General features: G+C 42.0%; 1 protein-coding gene across 17 annotated transcripts in view; it reads left to right on the forward strand.

The window, feature by feature from the left end:
- The window catches only part of Kalrn (kalirin RhoGEF kinase), a 698,268-nt gene that overhangs the window by 663,190 nt on the left and 12,319 nt on the right, over positions 1-22,759 (forward strand). For all 17 annotated transcript variants that reach the window (XM_021259403.2, XM_021259427.2, XM_021259411.2 and 14 more), the window contains 6 exons: positions 6,868-6,895; positions 7,350-7,521; positions 9,190-9,311; positions 9,966-10,097; positions 11,533-11,697; positions 13,402-13,480. In XM_021259403.2, coding sequence (XP_021115062.1) covers positions 6,868-6,895; positions 7,350-7,521; positions 9,190-9,311; positions 9,966-10,097; positions 11,533-11,697; positions 13,402-13,480 — 698 coding nt within the window. The remainder of the gene's footprint in view (positions 1-6,867; positions 6,896-7,349; positions 7,522-9,189; positions 9,312-9,965; positions 10,098-11,532; positions 11,698-13,401; positions 13,481-22,759) is intronic.

Here is a 22,759-nt window from a genome sequence, read left to right on the forward strand (position 1 = left end):
GTGGAAGGCTGAGGTAGTACTGAAAATAGGCGGGAATGGAAGTACCGAGCACAGTCCAGGAGGCCAGGGAAGCAGCATCAGCCATTCACATTCCCACTCAGGGACCCCCAAGGAGCCAGAGTCAACCTGCCACTCTCGTCCTCAGAACAAATCTTAATCTGTTGTGCCTCTAAAGACTGAGAAGTTGTTTCTCCTATAAAAGGAGTTTTGAGGGTAGGATATAGTCAGAGCCAACTCATTAAGGGAGGAGACCCCCAAACATTCATCAATAAAGACTTTATGCAAAGTCAAGATCGTGACTAAAGTAGCCACCCCTGCACCATCCCAGCCCCCAACCCTGTCCCTTCCTGACTTATGTCTGGCTGCTGAGGCCACCTGGAGACCACTGCACACACAACAACAAACACTTCTTCTGTTTCTGTTTCCTCAGTTATTTGTGTGATAGGTGATACATTTTTTTCATTATTCTCTTAACAATCATACTTTCATCTTTTTTATTTTTATGAACACTAAATGTTTAATCAAAATACCAAGGAGTACGGGAAAAGGTTTTAGACTTGAAATATTCATAAAATAATGTATATGCTTGGCAAATGGACATCTACAGAGACCCACATCCGACAACAAGTGATTATACATTTTTCTCAAAAACACATGGAACTTATTACAAAACTTGACCATGCATTACTCATAAGGCAAATCTCAACAAAAAAATTAAGTCAATACCATATAGACCAAGTTTTCAACCACAATGTAATTAAGTTAGAAATTGGTAACAAGAAGACATTTCTTGTAAAATCATTTGGAAATTAAATAGTCAAAGAAAGATTGAGTCAAAGAAAAAATCATAGTTGCAGGAAAAAATACTTAAGACTGAATGACAATGAAACATTTGAGGAGTAAGGAAGTAGTTCAAACAAATCTGTTGCTGTTTGGGGTTGTGTTGCATTTACATTTTTTTCTTTTCTTAAATTTTTAATTTTTATCAGTACATCTTTGCAGTACATAATGATTATATTAATTGTGGGGCATTGGTACATGTCCATAACATCCCAATTCTTTTTTTCCCCCTCCATACCCTCCATATTTACATTTTTAAATTGTAGCTCCTCTTATGTTCATTTAGAAATAAGCAAAGTTAGGAATATTTTCTAAAAATTTAGAAAATTGTGTCTGGTTTGGCTAGACTGAAATTATGAAGGATTAAATCTAAATTAGAAATCATATCTAAGTTTTTAAAATTTTTTTGTGTGTGATGCTAGAGGTTGAACTCAGGGCCTTATACATTCAAGTAAGTGCCCTCCCATTCAGCTACAGCCCCAGCCCACAAATATATATATATTTAAATCTGTTAATTTTATTGCCAGATCTCACCATCTAAAATCCTTTTCCTTTCTGCTCTGCACACAGTGGTAAAGGGAACAGAAGAGGCAGATTATAGAAATTTTGTCTCATTTAAGGTAGCTCTGAGTTGGCTTAGGACTTTTGGGTTGAGTTTCCTTTGACCATTTTTATTCCTTCAGCATCATCACTACGTAGTTTTGAAATGTATTTTTTTGATTGGGTCATGACAGATTTGGCAAAAATGGGATCAGTATTTTTCTTTGGGAGTCAATTGACAACTGGTTTTCTAGACAGAATTTCTCCTTTACTCTTAAAGTCAGAGTTTTGGGCATTGACTGGCCAAAAAAAAAAATAAAATTAAGATCTTCAAGCTTAGTTTATATTATTCAATACTGGTTTATTTTACCTGTTACATTTCCTCTTGCAACACTGCTTTCCCATTTCCAAGAAAACTATTGGATTTCCCTCCAGAACGAAGAAGCAATGTTGCCAGTGGACCACATTGTGGACCACATTATGGGATTCCTTCTGTCTCAGAGGAAGCCCTACCACCTGCTGCCCTCTGCTGTTCAAATAAAACCAGTTCCTGCGAAGTGCTTTCTACAGCCTATGCCTGCCTCCTCCTCTTAGACTTTGCCTCCATTTGCTTCTGTGTCTCCCGGAGAGAATATGTGCATTTTACATGAACAGCATCATGTTTACTTCATGACTGCTTCTATTTCAGATTCCAGTTCTTTGCCCCATTACATCCACCACATTACACTGACTCCCCTCCCATTTCCAGGGAAGGAAAACATTTGATTTCAAGAAACATGTAAGACTTATGATTAGCACTGCAGGTCCCTCCACATACCAACAATGATAACCAGGCAAGATGGCCAGGAGACTCAATTCCAGTCCATTGAGTGACCTCAGTTAATTTGATTCAAAAAGTCTGATCTTCTGATGTGTGCAAGGTGCTATGTTAAACTCCATGACTGATGTTTCTGACAGTACATAAAACATAGGACAGGGTTACTGTCTTCTAAGAGTGCACAAGTGTGGCAGGGCACCCACAATACAGGTAAGATGCTCTGATACATGGCAGCTCCTGACCGGAGCCCTAGAGGTACCAGCCTTTAGAAGAACACAGAGGAATATCACTATGATTGAATCTCAGACACTGGCTGACCAATGGGATTCAGAAGCAAGTCATGTTCCCAATTTATGGAAATAGAAAAACATTCCAAGTCAAGGCAAGATATTTTCTCAGCTCTCCTCTCCAAAATTCCACCACTTTAAGTTTTCATTGATTTGACAAATGTGGACCACTTATGTATTAGGTCTTGTTCTAGGCTTACAGCCAGTAATAGCGAACAAAGCATGGCTTGTCCTCAGGTGCCTACATTTAGTTCATAGGGAGCCATGGACAAATACACGGGTAATTAGACTACTGTGTGAGAAGGATGTCATAAACCTCCCCAGTCCATTCCCTATTTGCTTCAAAGTAGAAAGAGGAAAGATGAATGAATCATCTAATGGGCATAATCCAGAGTCAAAGTTAGAAAGACATTAGTGTGGCTCTTCCCTCAGCTTGTGGTCCTGGCTGGAGGAGTTTACAGGTGGCTAAGAAGAGGTGAAATGAAGAGAATCACAGGGAGCAAAGATAAGCAGGTAGGCCTTTGGCATCGGTGACAAAGTTGCACAATGCTTTTCCCAAGCCCTTCCCACTGCCCTGAATGCTGTAGTGGGAAGAGCTCTGGTCTAAAATCCAGGAGCTATCAAGTCCAGCCTTCTGCTACTCTCTAGAGTCTTACCCTTCACTTCCTTGTCCCATGTGGGAAATGGAAATAAATCACACTGCCTCTGCATTCCTCCAGAGTTTTGGAGCAGCAAGTGAAGGTGTTTAACTTATAAAAATAGCTAACTATATAATGCCACATGCATCACTGACATTACATTATTACCATTACTGACCACATCTTGTGCTGAGTTGGACTCTTCTCTCCTGGGCCATCCAAGACTTATGGCTTCCACAAGTACCTTCCAAATGGAGAAACTGCAGTAGCTACGTTTCTTTCCAGCATCCCCATTAAATTATATACCCAAACTAGGAATATTTGCTTCTTACACAGTACATGCATTATAATATGTGACCCAGTTGGGGTTAAGTGGTAAGAGCAATAAGACAAATTATTTAAGTAGCAGTTTGAAGTGTTCTTATAGAAGTACTGCTACTGTACAGAATTTGAAGCCCTACTTAAAATTTTATAATAGGATCTGGGGATATAGTGCAGTGGTAGAGTGTTTGCCTAGCATGCTGGGAGTGGGGGTTCAATCCTTGCACTTCAAAAAAACTTACATAGGAACCTGTTACTTGAACCTTCATCAGTTGTGTCCTCTGTGAAACTCAGCATAGCTTTGATGTCTTGCTCCCCATGGATCCCCTTCATGATGGAAATACAGGCCATTAGACAAAGCCCACAGCATTCTGGAGTAGCTTCTACACTAGAGCCCTTTTGACTGAATAGGAGCAGGGTAGGAGAAAGTATTGAGATCTGAGTTTATTGGAGGCTGGTCATTAACATCCATCAAACACTACATCAAACATGTCATTTAATTCTATCTCCCCTACTGAATGGCCCACTGAGGGTAGAGAGCATGTCATCTTGCTCCCTGCTTAGTACCGCAGCCTGGACAAGGGTCAGCTCAGTAAATCATCAAATAAATTGAGGCTTTGGATCAAACAACCCTTCCAGGATAGCATCCCCAATTTACAGACAAAACCAAAGCCCACTTGCTTAAGAATGTTGTCCAAGGCCAGAGAATATGTCTGGCCTGGGGTTGGGACACTGCTCTGCCTGCTCCCAAAGTCCAGACCTTCTGTTGCACGCATGCTGCTAAGAATGCCCTCTGTCAGAGGCTGTAGATTATACCGTTTCTTAACCATTTCCCCAGAAGTTTGCATTCCTTCTGTGTTTGCAAGCAAGCTATAGCCTAATAGTATTAGTCATTTACCCATAACTAATTATTTTATCTATCTTTTGGTCCTATCTTGAGATTCTATCTATGAGCCAGTCCTAAATTCTTGGGGAACCTGAAATGAGGCCAAAGGTCAAATATTCATTCACCAAAATGCCTTAAATGCACGTCCTGGGTGAGGGCAATGTGGCACAAAGATGAACACCAGATAGCTCCTCTCTGCAAAGGAGTTGCAGTCTAGTAAGTCTGGATGGCATCTTTTATTTTTCCTTTAAAAAAATTAACAAAGTGAAACATATTGATTGTAGAATATTTGGAAAGCCCAAGTAAGAAAAGAAAGAAAAAAAATCACCCAAAATTCAGCTTATGTTTTGTATGTTCTGAGGGCAGGGCCTGTGCCTCAGTATTTCTGTATCCACAAAACTGCATACAGGAATTAGTGAGAGCATGAGCTCGGTCAGCATTTTTTGAGTGGAAAGAGCCAAACTTCATGCCCCTACTCTGAGACAACCACTGTTAAAGGTTACAAAATATTCTCAGCTGCCTTTTGTTGTCAAGTGACTGACCCAGATGTGATTCTCCTGCCTTACTTGCACCAGGCTGATAAATGCCTGGCCTTTTTAAGCATGGTGCTGCTTACCAGGTTCATTGGTTGTTTACTTGCTCAATTAGAGCAGCCTTTTACATTCCTCCCCCTGCCATGGTCCAGAGGATTCCCTTAGGTGAGAGAAAAGCAGGAGCTTTTTCCAAATTCCACTTTGCATTCCCCACCACCAGCACTGCATAAAGGCCAGAAGTTAGTTGGTTTATCAATCAGTTGCCTCACATAGAACAAAACTTCCAGCAGTCCTGAGTCAGGGTGCATGTACAGTCATGTGCAGAAGCTTTCAAAACTGATGCTGGGCCCATTCACACCAACAAAACAGACATTGGAGAAAAAAAAAAAAAGCAGAAAAGAAAAGAGACTGTCTTGGCATGAGGCCCAGACATTGGTCTCTTTGTGTTAAAGCTGCCCTGGTTGGGGATTGAGAAGCATTGATTTGTACAATAATGTCAGTCCCTTTTGAGACTAGCAGAAGGCACTGCAGTGGCCAGAGCTGGAACATTCAGCCCTAGAACTTAGCACAGCAAATTTCTGCAGCCCACTTCGTGATATACCTGAGTGGTGTAAGTGGGCAATTATTTGCAAAGGGAAACCCAAAGAAGGAAAGAATATCTGTCTTCCAAAGGACTCACCCAGATCCCTCCAAAGAGAACTCAGAGAAGCCAGGCACATTCATGTTGACAGGAAAAGACACAGGGACATGAGTGTGAAGGCCCACCTAGGCTATTCTGCAAGGGACATGAGTTTTCAGGCTTCACTATGAAGGAAGGAGAATTTTGCAAGATGAACTATGAGAAACAAGCCACTTTAACAATAGGCTACTTAGCAGATGGTTGAATTAGATAATCTTTATTGAATAGGTATTGAGAAATCATTATTTGTCCAGCATTGTGCTAAGCACTTGTATGCATATTTCATTTTTGTGATATTTATCCTGTGTTATGGTGGAGGAAATTGCTGTTAATTGGTGTTAGTTAAATAGCATACAATCCCACTAAACAGGATGGGTACCCTCTAACTCTTAGACTCCAAAGTCCATCCATTTTCCACCATGCCAGGTTTTGTGGCATGGACTTGTCCTGGCCTGATTAGAGGTAATATAAAGGATGGGGCAGGGGGAAGATACCAAAGTGACCATCCTCTCAAGGAGGGGTAATTTCCAGAATGGCTAGTCGGCTAGAAAGTTCTCCCTTGTATGAAAGAACTTGGTTGCCCTGCAGTGGACAGCATGGTGTGCACAGGGAGTGCCAGCCGTTTCTCCTCGAGCCAGCTGTGGGCCTGGGCAAGCCACTTAGAGGGCCTGCATCGCTGCCTGCTCACCTATGCTGCACAACTGTCACAGCAGTGGTTTCAAACTGCCCTACAGAGACCTGGGCTACAAGAGGTTGTGTGGGGACAGGATGGACAGATCGACTTCTTTTTTCCATTCAGCCAGAGAAGCCCTGCATTCAGCTGCTTGAAAGGAAGTTTCCTCTGCTGGGGGAAGGGGTGGGGGTGGAACAAAGACATTTGGAAGGAAACTCTTGGGTGAGCTCACTTTGGTGACCCTTCCAGTTTGATAGGGCTCAGGTCCTGTGTTTTTGAAAATTTGTCACTGGGAAGAAACAGTGCCAGAACATTGCTTAGGTGCATGCTGAATGGCAGGGGAGAGGGGATTGTGTGGGACAGGAGAAAGGGCAGCTGAGAAGAGGGAGGAAGAAGGGTCCCTGCAGGTAGCAGACAGCCAAGGGACAATAACTTTGCAGAGCCAACCGCAATAGACAGAAAAGTACCCAAGTGCCTCTGTGTTGGAGAGGAATTTGTAACCGTGACAGGAGAGCATCACAGCAAGGGGGCAGGTGGGGCTCCAGGTTCGTCTCCTCAGTGGTACTTTCTTTGTATTCAGTGGGGTAAAAGACTCTTGTTCTCTCGTAGTTGCCTAGCATTCAAGCAATTTTCTGTTTCTTTGTATTTTTCAGATCTTAAATCCAAATTTCATCCAAGAAGGTGAGTTATGAAGGGGTAGAATTGAGAATGCAGGGATTGGTTAAATATATTAGGTATTTCTAGCATTCAGGTAGAGACTTTGAGGAATGGTGATGTACTTCCATATTTATGAATAAGGAAAGATGTTTATGATAAACTATTCAGTGAAAAAGACTGACAGGCAATATGTTTAAGGGGATTCAATTTTGGTAAGAAGTATGTTTGTATAATGTTCACAGTAGTTATCTCTGGATCATGGAGCTTTCCTCCCTTGTTTTTATATATTTTCTAATTTTTATACAATAAGCATTTAATGTACTGTGCAAAGGGACCCAGATGTCTCAACAGTATTAGGCTGAAGGTTGCTTGAATTGCTATACAGCATGAATGAGAATGAGAATACAATATTTTTTAAAATGCTGTTTTATCCTAAGTGGATTACAAATGATATAAGTGTATATCAATTTGATCCCAGTGGCCCCAGAATTCCTCATGCCCTTAGTGGATGTGACCTGCTTGCTCGGGGACACAGTGATACTGCAGTGCAAAGTCTGTGGGCGGCCAAAGCCCACCATCACCTGGAAGGGTCCAGACCAGAACATCCTGGACACTGACAACAACTCGGCCTCATACAGTGTCTCCTCCTGGTAAGCTGATGGCCAGTGCAGCATCCAGGGGCTAATGCCAGGCTGCAGCCTCTGTGTGGATTACGAGTCTCTCGAACAGCTGCCCTGAGGCCTATTTTAGACCAAGCACTTGGCCTTGATCAGGAAATTGAGATAAAAACCCCGGGTGGCTCAGCCTCCCAGATGAGCACTTTGTGCTGTGAGACTTAGCAGTGGGCTCAGCTGCCCACAGTGCATCCAGGCCCCCAGCCTGAGCCTCTGGGTGCTGTCAGCCCACACCGCTAATGTAGCTGGCACCCTGTACACACACTGGGGCCAGCAAGAACTGTTTGGGAAGACTGCCCTCTGAACTGTGTAAAACAAAGAAAAGCACAAACTTTTATATGTCAGGTCAAGCATGAGCCTTCACAGTCCCTGTCTTGGTCACTCTGTTGGATGATTTGTCCATAAGGATCCCCTGGGGAAATCTCTAAGTCAGTAGAAGAAGTGAAGGCTCCAGACCTGGGGTAGGAATGTGGTCCTTCAGTCTGGACACCCTGATGTGTTATGGGCCCTTCAAGATGCTGTGAAACCAATACAGTTAATTTCTGACCCAAGAACAGTTTTATAAGAAGAGGGGAAAAAAGACTCATTCTAAAATGTTCAATAGGAAATCAAGCCACAGGCGTACTTCTACACAAAAAAGACCATTTGACCAGACTTGATTGACTGCCTCCCAGTCATTCTGTTAACTCTTATTGTTACTAATCATGAGCTTTGTTGCGTTTGCTGCTTTCAGTGGACAAGCACCAGCAAGTCTTAACCATGTAGGACTCGCTTAGGGAAGGAATACCTAAAAGCAAGAAACATTCATCCATTAACTTTACATCTGTGTGTGTGTGAAATAGAGAAAAATACCATCATACCTTGGTGTTCCCAGCATAGACTCCCAACCAGGTCAAAAAACATTGTGGGGGGCTGGGGTTTTAGCTTAGTGGTTCCAGCACCTGCCTTGCAAGCGCAAGGTCCTGAGTTCGATCCCCGGTACAAAAAAAAAAGGAAAAAAACATTGTGGGTCCAAAGAACTTGGTGTGAGAGTCTGTGCTTTATAGGGATCATGAAAAGCCCAGGATAGGTCACAATCCTGGGAATGAGGAGGGCTGATCTGGCTTCTGATTAACCCTTTCAGAGCAATTCTTCCTTTGGGATGCTCCTGGACCCCACACTGGGCCAAGGGGGGCGGGGCGTTAACATGTAGGTGAAGGAATTTACCTTTTCATAATTCACTTAAGTATTTTGAGGTAGAATTTGAAATACTTAAATATTTTCATTCTTTAGTCTTCCCATATTTTTGTACTATTCATTATCAATTTGTGTGGCTGAAAATAATTTAGGACAAAGTTGCTAGTGGCAATATATAACATTAATTATATTATGAACTGGTACTTGTATAGGACTTTATATATTTCTAATCATCTTTTCTTTTCTATCTTATGTTATTCCTTATTCTATCCCTCATTTCCACAAATTTTATCCACATATTAGGCAATGGGGATATTGAGACAGAATGATCACCCAGGGTGTGGAGGTTGGCCACAGAACAAGGTAGCCTTTGGGCCTACGGGCTCTCAGCTCGGCACACTATGTAGTAATCCTATGGAATTTTACCCATCATTACCGGAGTCAGAAGGACATTCTTTGTGTCTCTAGTGACTCTGGGGAAATCACCCTGAAGATCTGCAATCTGATGCCTCAGGACAGTGGGATTTATACCTGCATAGCCACAAATGACCATGGGACCACATCCACATCTGCTACAGTCAAGGTGCAAGGTACAGTCTCTTTCTTTCCTTATACTACTTCTAGGCATTTTTAAAAAGACAACATAATACTTACCATCTTACCATTTTTAAGCAGTTCAGTGGAAGTACCTTCATATTTTGCATTGCCTGACATCCATCCATCCATCCATCCATAGAACTCTTTTCATCTTCCAAACTGAAACTCCATCCATGTCCTTTCATTAGTAACTCCCCATTCCTCCCTCCTTGCAGTCCTGGCCACCACCATTCTGCTTTCTGCCTCTAGGAATTTATGTTAGTCAAACATTTTAAGTGAACATGATCAAGGCTCCCTGAGACCAGGGGAAGAAATGATTCTGTGTGAAAATTCCAAAATAAATTCTCGGGGAAGAGAATGCATCTTTAATCTTTGCTAAGAGCTGTCTGCCAACTACCACAGCCTCCTTCGTGATTCCCTGACCATGCTTCCTTCCTAGTATGCAGTGTTTACTCCAAGGAGGAGCAGCAGGCCACAGGGGGCGTCCCAAGTCTCCCTTGGGCCCAGAGAAAGGTGTCCTCCTGGTGGACATCACAGGGAGCATTTGAGACTCAGATTAGGTAACATTTCCGAGGTGACATTCAACCTTGGTGGAAAATGCCAGCTTCTGCAGAAGCAGCCCTGACTCCTCCTGTCTGTCTCCACAGGTGTTCCTGCAGCTCCCAACCGCCCCATCGCCCAGGAGAGGAGCTGCACCTCTGTGATTCTCCGCTGGCTGCCCCCAGCCAGCACGGGGAACTGCACCATCTCAGGATATACCGTGGAGTACCGGGAGGAAGGTGTGCAACCTGTTCTTCTGTCTTCACTTTCTCCTGGGTGACCCTTTAGGGACAGGAGCCTGAGCCTCCTTATCTCTGGTGTCTTCCAACTCAGCACAGAGGCCTCTGGGCCAGGCTCCAGTTGCCTTCTACCTGCAAGCTTGGGCAACGGTTTCACTAAGGAGCCTTAAACCTCCCTGACATGATCTCAATCCGAGGTGGGGTTCAAAGTGACTTTACCGCATTGCTCTGCTTACCCTATCCAGACAGGTCAAGCCCATTTTTTAGATAAGGAGCCTGAGTCCTAAAGATAGAAACACAAGATTGTGGTTAGTAAGGGGCAGAGCTAGCGCAAGAACCCAGCTCTCTATAGTTTACTAATTTGTGATCTTTCTCCCAGAGTAATAATTGGGGTAGTGTGATCTGAACACCACCCCTCTGCCCCCAGGTAAAATTCATACAGATATATATGCATGTATATTTTAATTGCACAATTTAAAATTTTGTGGTTTAAGCTTTTAAAATGTGTTACATTTACATGCTAAAAGTGCATATATTTCTTCAGTAGTTGGAAACAACTGAATCTGCCATCTAGTTGTCCAGGATTGGTTTTTAAAAGAAGCTTCCAGGTAGCTTTAATTGTTAACATATTTCTGAACCACATTATGAATTGAACAATCAAATAGAAACTGCTTGCCCCCTCCCCAGCCCAAATCAGCCCCTCTTCTCCACTTTCTCTGGTTATTTTGAGACTTCTGTCTTCTTAACTGAGCAGGCCCTGTACAGGTACAAAGCCATTTATTTTGGCATCTTTCCTAGGCCATTCACACAGGTTAACACAAGGGTGACCGCTGAGCTGGGAGACACCGTTCACAGAGGTCACATGTGTCAGCAGCACTCGGTTATAGTCCCTCTCAGTAACTAAGTTCTCTTGGGCAGATTGTTTAGTATTTCTGAGGCTCGGTTTCTTTTATGCTCTTACCTCATCAGATTTCTGTGGTTTTAAGTGAGAGAATTCAATGAGAGAATTGTAATGCAGACACCTGCCATAGTATGCTACATATACCTAGTGCTCATTTCCATTTTGCTTCAATTTCAAAAGGGATATTTTCTCCCATTTTGTTATTGATTTATAATATTTTCCTCCAGCTTAATTAACCCTTTACCACTGTAAAGTCGGTATTATCTGTCTTTTCATTCGCACGCCTGCACATTTGAGAGGAGACAGACTCCACCAGCCAACTTCTTCCACAACCATCAACATTTCTTGAGTCATTTAGAAACCCAGACCCACACCTGCCGTGGCTGTCCCACAGGCTTCCAGAGGCCGGATGCAGTGACCTCAACTGTCCATTGAATCGAATTTATCCATTTTCCTTTCTTTGTTAGCTGAAGGTCTTTGAAACAATGTAGCTTTGGCTTTGTCTCTCTTCTGTCCTCCAACACTGTGCCCTAGGTTCCCAGGTCTGGCAGCAGTCGGTGGCTTCGACCTTGGACACTTACCTCGTCATCGAAGACCTTAGTCCTGGGTGTCCTTATCAGTTCAGAGTCAGTGCCAGCAACCCTTGGGGAATCAGCCTTCCCAGCGAACCCTCGGAGTTTGTGCGACTTCCAGAGTATGGTGAGTCCCAGGCAGGCTATGAGGGTGAGGTGCCTGGCCCACTTACATGGACTTACTGGCATTGTCAGGCCACTGTGAGAAAGGTGACCTGGAGCTGCTTGTTCAGTCAAGCAACCTTTCAGTGTTGGTGAAGGGTGAAGGGTTCCGTCAAGTGTGACTCTGAGTGTCTTGGGGCAGAGGTTAGGTCTGCCACCCTGGCTAATCCTGTGCCTCCAGGGCTCCCAGGAGGACCAGGTCTCACTCCGGGAATGTAGAGGGAGTCACAACCCATGGGGGTTCCATGTGCTCCCCTCAGAGATAGAATGACAAGCCCACTCTCACCGGGGCACCTCTGCAGGCAGCCATGCTCCCTATAGCATCTGGGACGGTCCCACTTGCCAGCTGCAAACAAAGAGAGAACAGCAACCTGGCTGAATGATTTCTTATAAGACAAATATTTGATACCCACATACCCTTTTGGAATTTGTTTTGTCAACGTGGAATATTTTTATATAGGTTTGTTGAGAAATTAACTAAGATATACTTATAACTAGCTGAACATGACTATTTTACAAATATGGTTTTTATTTTGCCCACCTTAGTTCCAGGGGCATTTTAAAAGAAGAAATTTGGTAGCCTAAAGAAATATCCTAATATTAGTGATATTTCAGGCAGTGCAAGGAAGTGGCCTGTGTGTGTTGCGGATAGGAGGGTGGGGTTGTCACCGCACTTACATGGCATAGGCTATGGCTCTTTGGACTAAAGGAAGTCTGGAGTCCCCAGAGGGCCTTGGGCCATATCCCTTTCCCAGATGCATTAGGAAATGTCCTCTGCCCCTCCCCCACTGCCAGCCTAGTCACTTCCCTCCCAGTGACTCTGACTTGTTCCCATGAGCCTGTGCCTCACTGGGAAGCCATGGCCCTGGGTCTCTGTGTCCTCAGAATTCAACATGGTAAGCCACCTTCTGCCTCAGCCAGGCTTTGGTCTGGGCAGCCTGAGGTGATCAATATGAGATCACATGAGCCAACCTGCTACTGTGGCTCCTCTCTTGCCAAGCTCCTAACTGAGTTGGCCCAAGAGGAGCACAGTTTATATCTTGCTGTGACCCTGCAGCATTGGTCCCTACCACACAAATACATACTGACCTGCGTACTTGTCTGTGTGTGTGCGTGTGTGTGTGTGTGTGTGTGCGTGTGCGTGCGTGTATGCGTGTGTGTGTATCTTACCATCATACGAGGTAAAGCTGACAGAGAATCACTGTGGATTAAGTAACCATTCAACACACTGGATCAGCTCCTGCCAGCCTGAGGCCAGGCCGGGTCAGAGAAGTCCCTGGAGCCCCTGAGCACTCCTCATCCTCTCCTTCCTTGAGCCTGTGCCTTTCTCATCTTCTCCTTGCACTCTCCCTACATCCCTGGTTCTCACTGGCTTTTCTAGGCCTTCAAAGTGTTTTCTAATTTTAAGCCATCCAGGAGCTACATCTCTAATTGTCCCCAGTTCTCCTCTTGTGTAGGGAGATGACAGAGGGACTCTGTCATGTCAGTTTTCCCTCAAATGATATTTTAAAAATAACTTGCTGGAGAATCAGGGCACTTTCCCACTGATGTAGCCTCCATATTTGGGTGTGAGCATGGCTTTGTGGTTACGCCAGAGCTCTCTGTTAACCTTTCCTTTATTCCCATGTGAAATCCTCAATGTCGTCAATGGGTTCTCTGTCTCCCAAAGATGCGGCTGCTGATGGAGCCACCATTTCTTGGAAGGAAAATTTTGACTCTGCTTATACTGAGCTGAATGAGATTGGAAGGTAAGGATAGTTTTCTGTGAACACCTAGCAACGTGACTAGAGAAGAATGACCTGTTTTTGTTGTTGTTTCTTTCTTCTATAAATGCATTCTCTCTATAGGAAGAAAACACCTAGAATATTTGTGCATGTTTTCTGCTGTTCTTTTTTACTTAAATTGGATACTTCCCTTGTCCATTCTCAGCCCCTCTTCCTTTATTTATTTATGTGTTTGTTTGTTTATTTATTTATTTATTTAGATAGGTCTCACTATGTAGTCCAGGCTGACCTTGAACTCACAATATAGCACAGGCTGGCCTGAAACTCACAGCAATTCTATACCCTCAGCCTCCTGAGTGTTGGGATTACAGGGGTGCACCACCATGCATGGCCAATTCCTTTCTAATATAAGAACTTTCAGCCTCAAGTTCTTTTAAGTACAATTTTTATTACATTTCCCAAGTTTTGGCCTTTTCAGTATTCTATTCTCTTTTTTTTTTCTTTTTCAACTGACCCAATTATATTGGGAAAAAATGTTTTAATAAGTATGAGTTTGGGGTTTTGGTTTTGGTTTCAGTTTTTTAGACAGGGTCTCACTATGTACTTTAGGCTGGCCTTGAACATATTATGTAGTCCAGACTGGTCTCAAACTCATGGCAATCCTCCTGCCTCACCCTCAGCTAGGATTATATATATATATATATATATATATATATATAATGCTAGGATTATAGGCAAGTGCCACCATGTCTGGCTCTACTTATAAGATTTTTTTTTAATTACCTTTTGTTAGTGATTTCTAACTTAACTGCATTTTGGTCACAGAACTTAGTTCGTCTATGTGTCTTATTTATTTCACTTAAAATTATGGTCTCAAGGTGCATCCATTTACCTACAAGTGACTCAAGTTTATTCTTTATAGTACTACACTGTATATAAGTACCACATTTTCTTTATTCATAGGCTGTTTCCAAGATTTAGCCATTATAAATTGTGCTGCTATAAATATGAGTATGCATATATCTCTGTGGTATGATGTTTTTAACTCTTTCAGGAAGATGCTTAGAAGGTAAATAGCTGAGTCAAATGAAACCTCTAGTTTTAGTTTTTCAGGAATCTTCACACTGATTTCCACAGTGGCTGAACCAATTTACACTCCCACCAACAGTAGAGAAGGATTTATTTTTCCCCCACAGCCTTGCCAGCATTTGTTATTGGTTGATTTCTTGAGAACAGCCATTCTTTTTGGAGTGAGATGGAATCTTAGCATTGTTTTAATTTGCGTTTTTCGAGTGACCGGTGATGTTGAACATTTTTTCATGTATTTATTTGCTGTTTGTACTTCTTCATCTGAGAAGTGTCTATTCATTTCAAATATCCATTTTGGGTAGGGTGAATTGAGACCATTTACAATGATGATTATAACTGGTATGTATTGACGTATCTTTGTCATATTATTTTCCTGTTGTTGTTCCCTTACTTTCCCCTCTGTTTAACTGCTTGCCTTGCCTGGATTCATTCTACTGGGGCTCATGAAATTGTAATCTTCATTGTCTCTTTCTAGAATATCCTTCAGAATTTTTGGAGTGTTGGTTTGGTGGTCATGAACTTCTTCAGGAGTTCTTTTTTTTTTTTTGGTCTGGTACCAGGGATCGAACTCAGGACCTTGCACTTGCGAGGCAGGCGCACTGACACTGAGCTAAATCCCTGGCCCTCTTCAGGTGTTCTTTATCACAGAAGTATGATTTCTCCATGAACTTTGAAAGATAACTTTGTGGAATACATCAAACTAGGTTAGAGGTGGTTTTCTTTTAGAGCTTGAAATGCATCACTCCAAGCTCTCCTTGACTTAAGAGTTTGCATTGAGAAGTCTGCTGTGATTCTGATGGGCTTTCCTTTTAGGTGATTTGTCTCTTTTCTCTAACAGCTTTTAATAGTCTTGTGTTGAATTTCTGGAATCTTGACTATTATATGCCATGGTGTAGTTTTTCTGATCATGGCTAATTGGAGTTCTGTATACCTCACTTATCTGTATGCCAAGTTCTTTTTCCATGCTTAGGAAGTTTTCTGCAATTACTTCTGTGAACAGGTTTTTTATGCCCTTTGTGCTATCTCTGATTTTGTATTGATTCCTATCAATCTTATATTCTTCTTCTTTGCCTCATTTAGCAGGCATTGGATTGATTTGTCATGGTCTCTAGCTATTTTTAAGAAGTTTTTCATTTGATGATCACTAATCACAAACATGTCTTTAGATCTAATATTATATTCTGTCATCACATTGGTTGATTCTGCTGTGTATACTTTCAATGGAATTTTTTTTCTTCTTTTGGTACTGGGGATTGAACTCAGGACCTTGTGTTTGCGAGGCAGGTGCCGGAACCACTGAGCTAAATCCTTGGCCCAAATGGAATTTTTTTTCCTAGTACTGAGGATCGAACTCAGGACCTTGTGCTTGCAAAGGAGGCATGGTACCACTAAGCTAAATCCCCGGCCCTTTCAATAGAATTTTTAATTTCCTGGATATCTGTTCCATAGAATCCAGTTCTTTCCTATGCTGGGAATTCATGGTTTCCATCACTTTCCTGAGCTCTATTTTTTTTTTTTATCTGTATCTATTCAGGCTTCACTATGTCTTTCATTATATTCATCATCTCTTTAATTATCTGTGTAATTATACCCATTTTTTTTTTAGAGATTCATTTATCTGCTTTGTTACTCCCACTGCTACCATTTCAGAAAGTGCAGCTGGGAAGCTTTTGATTTCTTACACCTCAATGCCCCCTGCATTTGCCTTGGGCAAACTAGAGGTCTGGGGTTGCATTTTGCTTCCATGTGTTCTCATTTTGTATTCTGGAGGGTTTTTTTGTATTTGTTTTCTGCACTGATGCTTGTAAATTGCTTATGTTAGGTAGCTTTATCACTAGTATCAAGACCTCTTGAGGAAATGACTACTTTTCAGAGATGTCTTGTAGGCCTATCTGGCTCTTGGCCTTTGAGTCTGTCCAGGATCCTGCTTCTTCTGACTATTAAGGATGAGAGGTTGGAGCCTATTTGGCCTAGCACCCAGTTCTTTGGTACTAGACTGCAGTATTGTTTATGTCCCCCAGACAATATAGGTATTGGCATACAAAGATCAATTGGTCACAACAACTGTATCAAGTTGTCTTAAGTAGTACAATAAATAATAACAATAGCATCAAACACAGACTAGAAGATGACAAACTGTGATAATTACTAATTTGCTACCTTTAGCCATAAACACAAGATTTATAGTTACATAACAAGATCTAAGACAAATCAGAAAATTATATACAGTAAATATCTACTCAATACAGCAATTTTACTCTAAGGGGAGAAAATTAAAAGGGAAAAGAGGAAAAAATATGGAAATAAAAGAAGAAAAAGAGATTAGAAGCAAGGCTGAAGGACAGAGGAAGATTACCCAAGCCTCAGGAAACTGGTGAAGAAGACAAAAGGGAAGAAAAAAATGAAAAAACAAAAACAGGGACAAAACAAAAATACCAACAATGTTTACCGTCACAAAGAAACAAAAACAAACAATCAGAGGGAGAAAAAACCCAAATGAGCAAAAACTTTAAAAAAGGAAAAAATAAAACCAAAATCAAAGAGAAGAAAAAAAGATGAAGTTTTTCTGTGATTTCAAGCCTTGGTTATCTTCTGGGGTCTATAGTTTTGTGACAGTGTCCAATTCAAGGTGTGACTCTCCTCTTGCTGACAGACAAGAAAGCCAGGTCTGTGCTTGAAAATCCCAGCTAATCAGCAGTAGGATTAGGGCATGGTGTTGGTTCTGGGACTTTCAAATCCACAGAAGTTCATGGAAGTCCCAACCCCTCTGGTCGTGGGGTTGGGACCTGAGCTTATAACACTCTGAGTGTCTCTTGCCAGCCTGCCCATGGCTCCCTGACCATAGATGTATCCCGTGATTGTCTCTCACCCAGTTACTGTGGGAGTTTAACAGTGGGATCCCTGAGATGGAGCTAACCTGAGGCTGCTCTGAGTCCCTCCCTAAAATGGCATCTGACCAAGCCTGTCTCCAGGGGACATGAATGAAGTCACTCACCAGCAGTTGTAGCTCACAGCATCCACTGCTCTGTTCCACTGGTGCATTTCTCCCTGAAGACCTCTGGAGTCACCCACTTTCACTGTGGCTCTGTAGATTCAGTCTTCCTATCTCACTTCATGAGCTGGGAGCTGGGAAGAAGATACAGGTTGTCCCTTCCTATTTCTGCTTTGTGGTCTATCTCTTCAGTTTCTCTGAGGGCTCCAATTTTCCCTTCAGGTCCTTCTTGGGTCCCACCTTTCTCCTTTCCTTCCCCAAGTTGTTATTTTCCAGTGTTTGGATTCCAAATCTTGGAGAGGCTGATTTGTTGCTGATTACCATTCCATCATCTTCCCTGAGGTCCAAGTCTATGTGATATTGATTGCTTGATTTTTATTCAACCTTGCTTGATGGGTAGAACATGATCAATTTTTATTAAAAAGTTCCATGTGTTCTTAAAAGAAATATATAATCATTAATATTGGTATAGGTCTTTATATATGTCCCTGTGTCAAGCACATTAGGTTTTTTGTTGTTGTTTTCATTTGTTTATACTTTGGGGGGAGCAGGGTCTCAGTATGCAATTCTGGCTAGTTTCAAACTCACTATGTAGCCCAGGCTGGCCTTGAACTCAAGAAAATCCTCCTGCCTCAACCTCCTAAGTGCTGGGATTACAGGCATGAGCCACCACACCCGGTGCAAGCACATTGTTTTATGTATATTTCTAGTACAGATACCTCCCCACATACATTCCCCCCACTCTGTATTTTAGTTAAAAAACCATTTCATATGTTCTCAGAAATAGGACAAAATATTATTTTTAACGAAACAATGAAAATATCTGGCCTACAAAATGGGAAAAGAAAAAAAGAGGCTCTCACTGTGCTTGCTTTGGTCTCATTGCCTGGGTGAGAGTGTATGGGTAGATTTTACAAACTGCCACCCTCCCAGATGTGTGCATGAAAGCACCCATGAACAACAGGGCATTGCTATCGTCTCCAGCTCAGACTGACATCATTCCATGAAGTGAGAAAGTTCCTAAGTGGCGTGGTTGGGGCAGAGGTTGTGGAGGAGCCAACATGTTCGCTGTTTCTATTTCTTAGGCACAAGTCACAAGGTAGCTCACTGCCTGTCATTGCAGAATCTTTCATCAGAGAAAAACTTTAATAGCCAAAAGGAGAAAAGAGGCCAGATGAAATATATGCAATAATGATGACACTTCTTTCTAAGCATCTGTTGGGTTCCAGACACTACACAAATGTGACTTACTCTGCTCTTACAACACAACCAGGTCATGTCTGGGCAGATTTCCAGTCAAGAAAAGTCAGGCCCAGAGAGAGCCAGCAATTCTGCAAGGTCCCACAGCTAGGAATAGCAGAGGCAGGACCCAACCCTGGACTTATGCTTGTTTTACGAGCATGTTTACAGCAGATGTCTCTCATCATAGCAATTATTGTTAAACATAAGCTCTAGTCATTGAATTAATTCTAGTTTTCTCTCTTACATTGAAATTTGTAAATCTAGATATGACCCTAATAATGAACAAATCAAAGCCCTAGCTGATTCTAAATGCAATTGGTTTAATCACCTGGATGCACCTGTTAATTCTTCCCTGAGATAGGAATTTGCTGTTCACGGCCACAGGGTAAAGCTTTTTATAACACCTAAAACAGTTGGATGTTTTCGTATTTCTCCAAAGGAAGATCAACTTTCTGAGCTGTTCAGAATAATAAATGCTTTTGGTTTTGGTTTTTTTAATCTGCAACAGCCTGAGAGCTTTTCTTCTCTCTTAAATATAGTCCTTATATTTTCAAAAGATCCTTTCAAAATGTTAAACATTATCAGGATGGAAATAAAATATGGTTATTTTCAGACACATGACCGATACCTGTGCCAGGGCCATAGAAGGGCCCTTATCACACCTAAACCTAGACTTCTGGGGCTGTATTCTGAATATCCTACTAGAAAGAGCTCTCCAAGATTTGTCAGGCAAACTTATTGACCTTATGGAAGCTGAAGTGAGTCAGCTTCTTGGTGAATTTGTGTTGTCTTCAGTGAGCTTGTAGTTCTACTTTATACTCATAAAGGTTTTTTTTTAACTCTGAAAGAAAAATCTAAACTCTCCTCTGATATAAAAACTCATCTGTAAGGTACAGAGTTAAGTGTCCAAAGGTTGTCACAGTTCATGAGGTCAGAGGGAGCTAGCCTGGGTACCTGGACTCTGCCTCTCATGACTGACAGATTCCAACAGAAGTGTACTATATTTAAATTCTCGGGTGCCTTAGTTACTTTTCTTGTTCCTGAGACAAAATACCTGACACCCAAAGTTAAAGGAGGAAAGGTTTATTTCAGTTCACAGTTTGTAGAGGTTTCGGTCCACAGTCACCTGACTCCAAGGCAGGGTAGCATGGCAGAGGGTAATCGAAGAGGAGAGATAGTCCATGGCAAGCCGGCAGGCACAAGGAAGCAATCAAAGGACCTTAGCAGCTTCTTTCTGCCCCCTTGTTATACTCTATCTAGGCTACTGGGATTAGGGAAGTGCCAAATCAATCAGTGGACTAATTGAGTAATCACACACCCTTAATCCCAGCATCACACACCCTAGATCCAACCACCTCTGAGAAGCCCCATCTGTGACTCCATGAGGTTTCGACAAGACATCTGGACACAAGCCAGAACATCCGGTAGGAAAAAAAATCCTCCAGTAGAAGTCTCACTGAGCAGGGCAAGGGAGAGAGGTAGAACTGGGTTGTTAAGAGACAAGCTGCTGTATTTTAACCAGTGGCTATTGAGGGTCCCTGGAGAAAACAAAGTCGCTTCCCTTTTTTGAAACAAAACAAACTTTTTAAAATGTAGTTTTGTTAGAGCCAGAGTCTTGTTTTGTAGTTCAGGCTGGCCTTGAACTCACTGTGTAACTCAGGCCAGCCTCAAACTCTCAGCCATTGTCCTATCTTAGCCTCCTGAGTGCTGAAATTACAGGTGTGCACCACCATGCCCAGCCAAAATTGTAATTTTTTAATGCAAAATGGGTGAAAATTCCAATGTCCTTAGCTACAAAGGAACATTTCCACTGAGAAGTAAACAATGGGAACTCAAATTTTTGAAAACATTTGGGAAAAAGAAAAATTGGCTTTGCTAATTGGCAAGTGTTCCAGTGGGGCTCTGTTTTGGTTGGGTTTACACTGTGTGTACATGTGTATGGACCAGAGTCTACTAAGTTTTATGAGGTTCAAGAAAGATATTTGGGAAAAAAAATCTTAATTTTTCCTTATTTATCTCAATAAAAGTCCACTAGAAGAACTCAGAATAATAAACTCTCCAGTAATGAAGTAGTATTTAAAAAAAAAAAAAAACTTGTTCGAGAAAAGATATCTTCATCCCTATAACACATCCCCAGAAGGAACGGCCACTTGAGCAAAGCACATTTAACCAGAAATAACTACACAGGCATCCCAGCAGTCTGGGAGCTGGTGCTGCCTCAGCAGTGGTGTGTTGTCCACACAGATGGTGGGGCCAGGCCTCCCACCAAGGGTAACACAGCCATCTGCTTATTCTGCCTCCCGAGACCATGCTGAAAAGGCTGATAGAGGAGAGACACAACTCCCACCCTGCTGGATGTCAGCTGTGTCAAGTTTGTGCTCTCGGAAATGGAAGAATGAATTCTGATGACAACAGAGCTTAAGATTATGAAAGGTTTACTGAGAGAGATAAATATAGGATGCCCTCAAGAGGGGAGCATGGGTGCTCAAAGGAATGAGGCACACACAGTTGGGAACTAGGGATCTTTTATGTTTTTTGGGAGGTGGAACTCTGAGGAATTCAATAATCTATAATCTTAATCTTAGTCTTAGTCTTGGTGGGTGAGAGAGGATGGTCCACCCCTTGTGAGATAATGGTCCGTTTCTATGGGAAATCCCCAAAGAGTGGTACCAATGACAGTATAATCTCAAGCTTCCATTCAACCCTTGGGGAAGTATGTAGAGATGGCCATTGTGACTTTAATCTGGTCTTGCCTTCTTCAGATACGCCTCCAGCCACAGCTGTGATGGGCTGTCATCTTCTGCACTGACTCCCTCGAGGGCCAAGTAATTTCTGTCTAACGTCACTGCTCATCATACTGCAACAAAGGGATGTTCTAAGCAGGCACATTAGACAAAGAGACAATACAATATGAGAAGCTGAAAAACAGATGAAAGAGTAACACATGACCCAGGAAAGCTCACAAAACTCAGTCCAAGTCACTCACAGGTTACACTCGAGCCAGTAAGACTAGTGCAGCAGATGAGCTCAATGCTGCATTACCAGCAGCACTAAGTATGCTGGAAGTGGCACAGAGAGGATGCTGAGGTGGGAGAGAAGTGGCTGAACCCACCTGAGAAGACACAGTGTCTCAGGAGCAAGTGCAAACACATATCTGCCTTCCACCTGCCACATATGCCTTAGATGTTCAGGATACTATCTGTAATTATGCAACATAACAAAGATCAGGAAAACATGAAAAATTCTCAGGAGAAAAAAACAAATAACCGATACCAGCATTAAGATGATCTAGGTGTTAGAAGATCACAGTTTAATGCGGCTATTTTAACTATCTTCCTTAAAGTAAAGGTGAATACTCTTGAAAAGGAATGGAAAACTAGGTGTCATTTGGCAGAAAAATAGAAATTATTTTTTAAATAAAAATTATATAAATAAAATAATACAGTATTTGAAATGTTTAAATTCATTTGATGGGCTTAACAGCAGAATTGAGGTGACAGAGGAGTCAATGGAATGAAAGGTAGAGATTATCCCCTCTGAAGAATAGAGTCAGTTGTGGTGGTATACATCTGTAATTCTAGCACTCGGGAGTCTGAGGTAGGAGGATTGCTGTGAGTTCAAGACTGGCCTGAAGTACATACCTAGACATAAAAAGAAAAGTGAGAAGAATATTTTTAAAATATTGAATGCAATTACAGGAACCTGTGGGGAGATGTCAAAAAGACCTAGCATTTATGTCATTGGAATCCCTGAAGGAGAGGAGAAAGTGATTGGAACACAAAAATTTTTTGAAGAAACAATGGCATAAAATGTCCCCAAATGTGGTGAAAAACACAAATTTATAAAGAAGCTCAGTGAATCCTAAACAGGGTGAATGCAAACAGAAGCATGGCCAAACACATCATAACCAAACTACTGAAAAGCAATATAGAGAGAAACATCTTTAAGGCAGCAAGAGAAAGAAACAACAGATTAGGAAG

The sequence above is a fragment of the Heterocephalus glaber genome, unplaced genomic scaffold, assembly GCF_053883595.1.
Source record: "Heterocephalus glaber isolate CG9 unplaced genomic scaffold, H.glaber_assembly_v1.0 deba00000122, whole genome shotgun sequence".
Lineage (NCBI taxonomy): Eukaryota > Metazoa > Chordata > Mammalia > Rodentia > Bathyergidae > Heterocephalus > Heterocephalus glaber.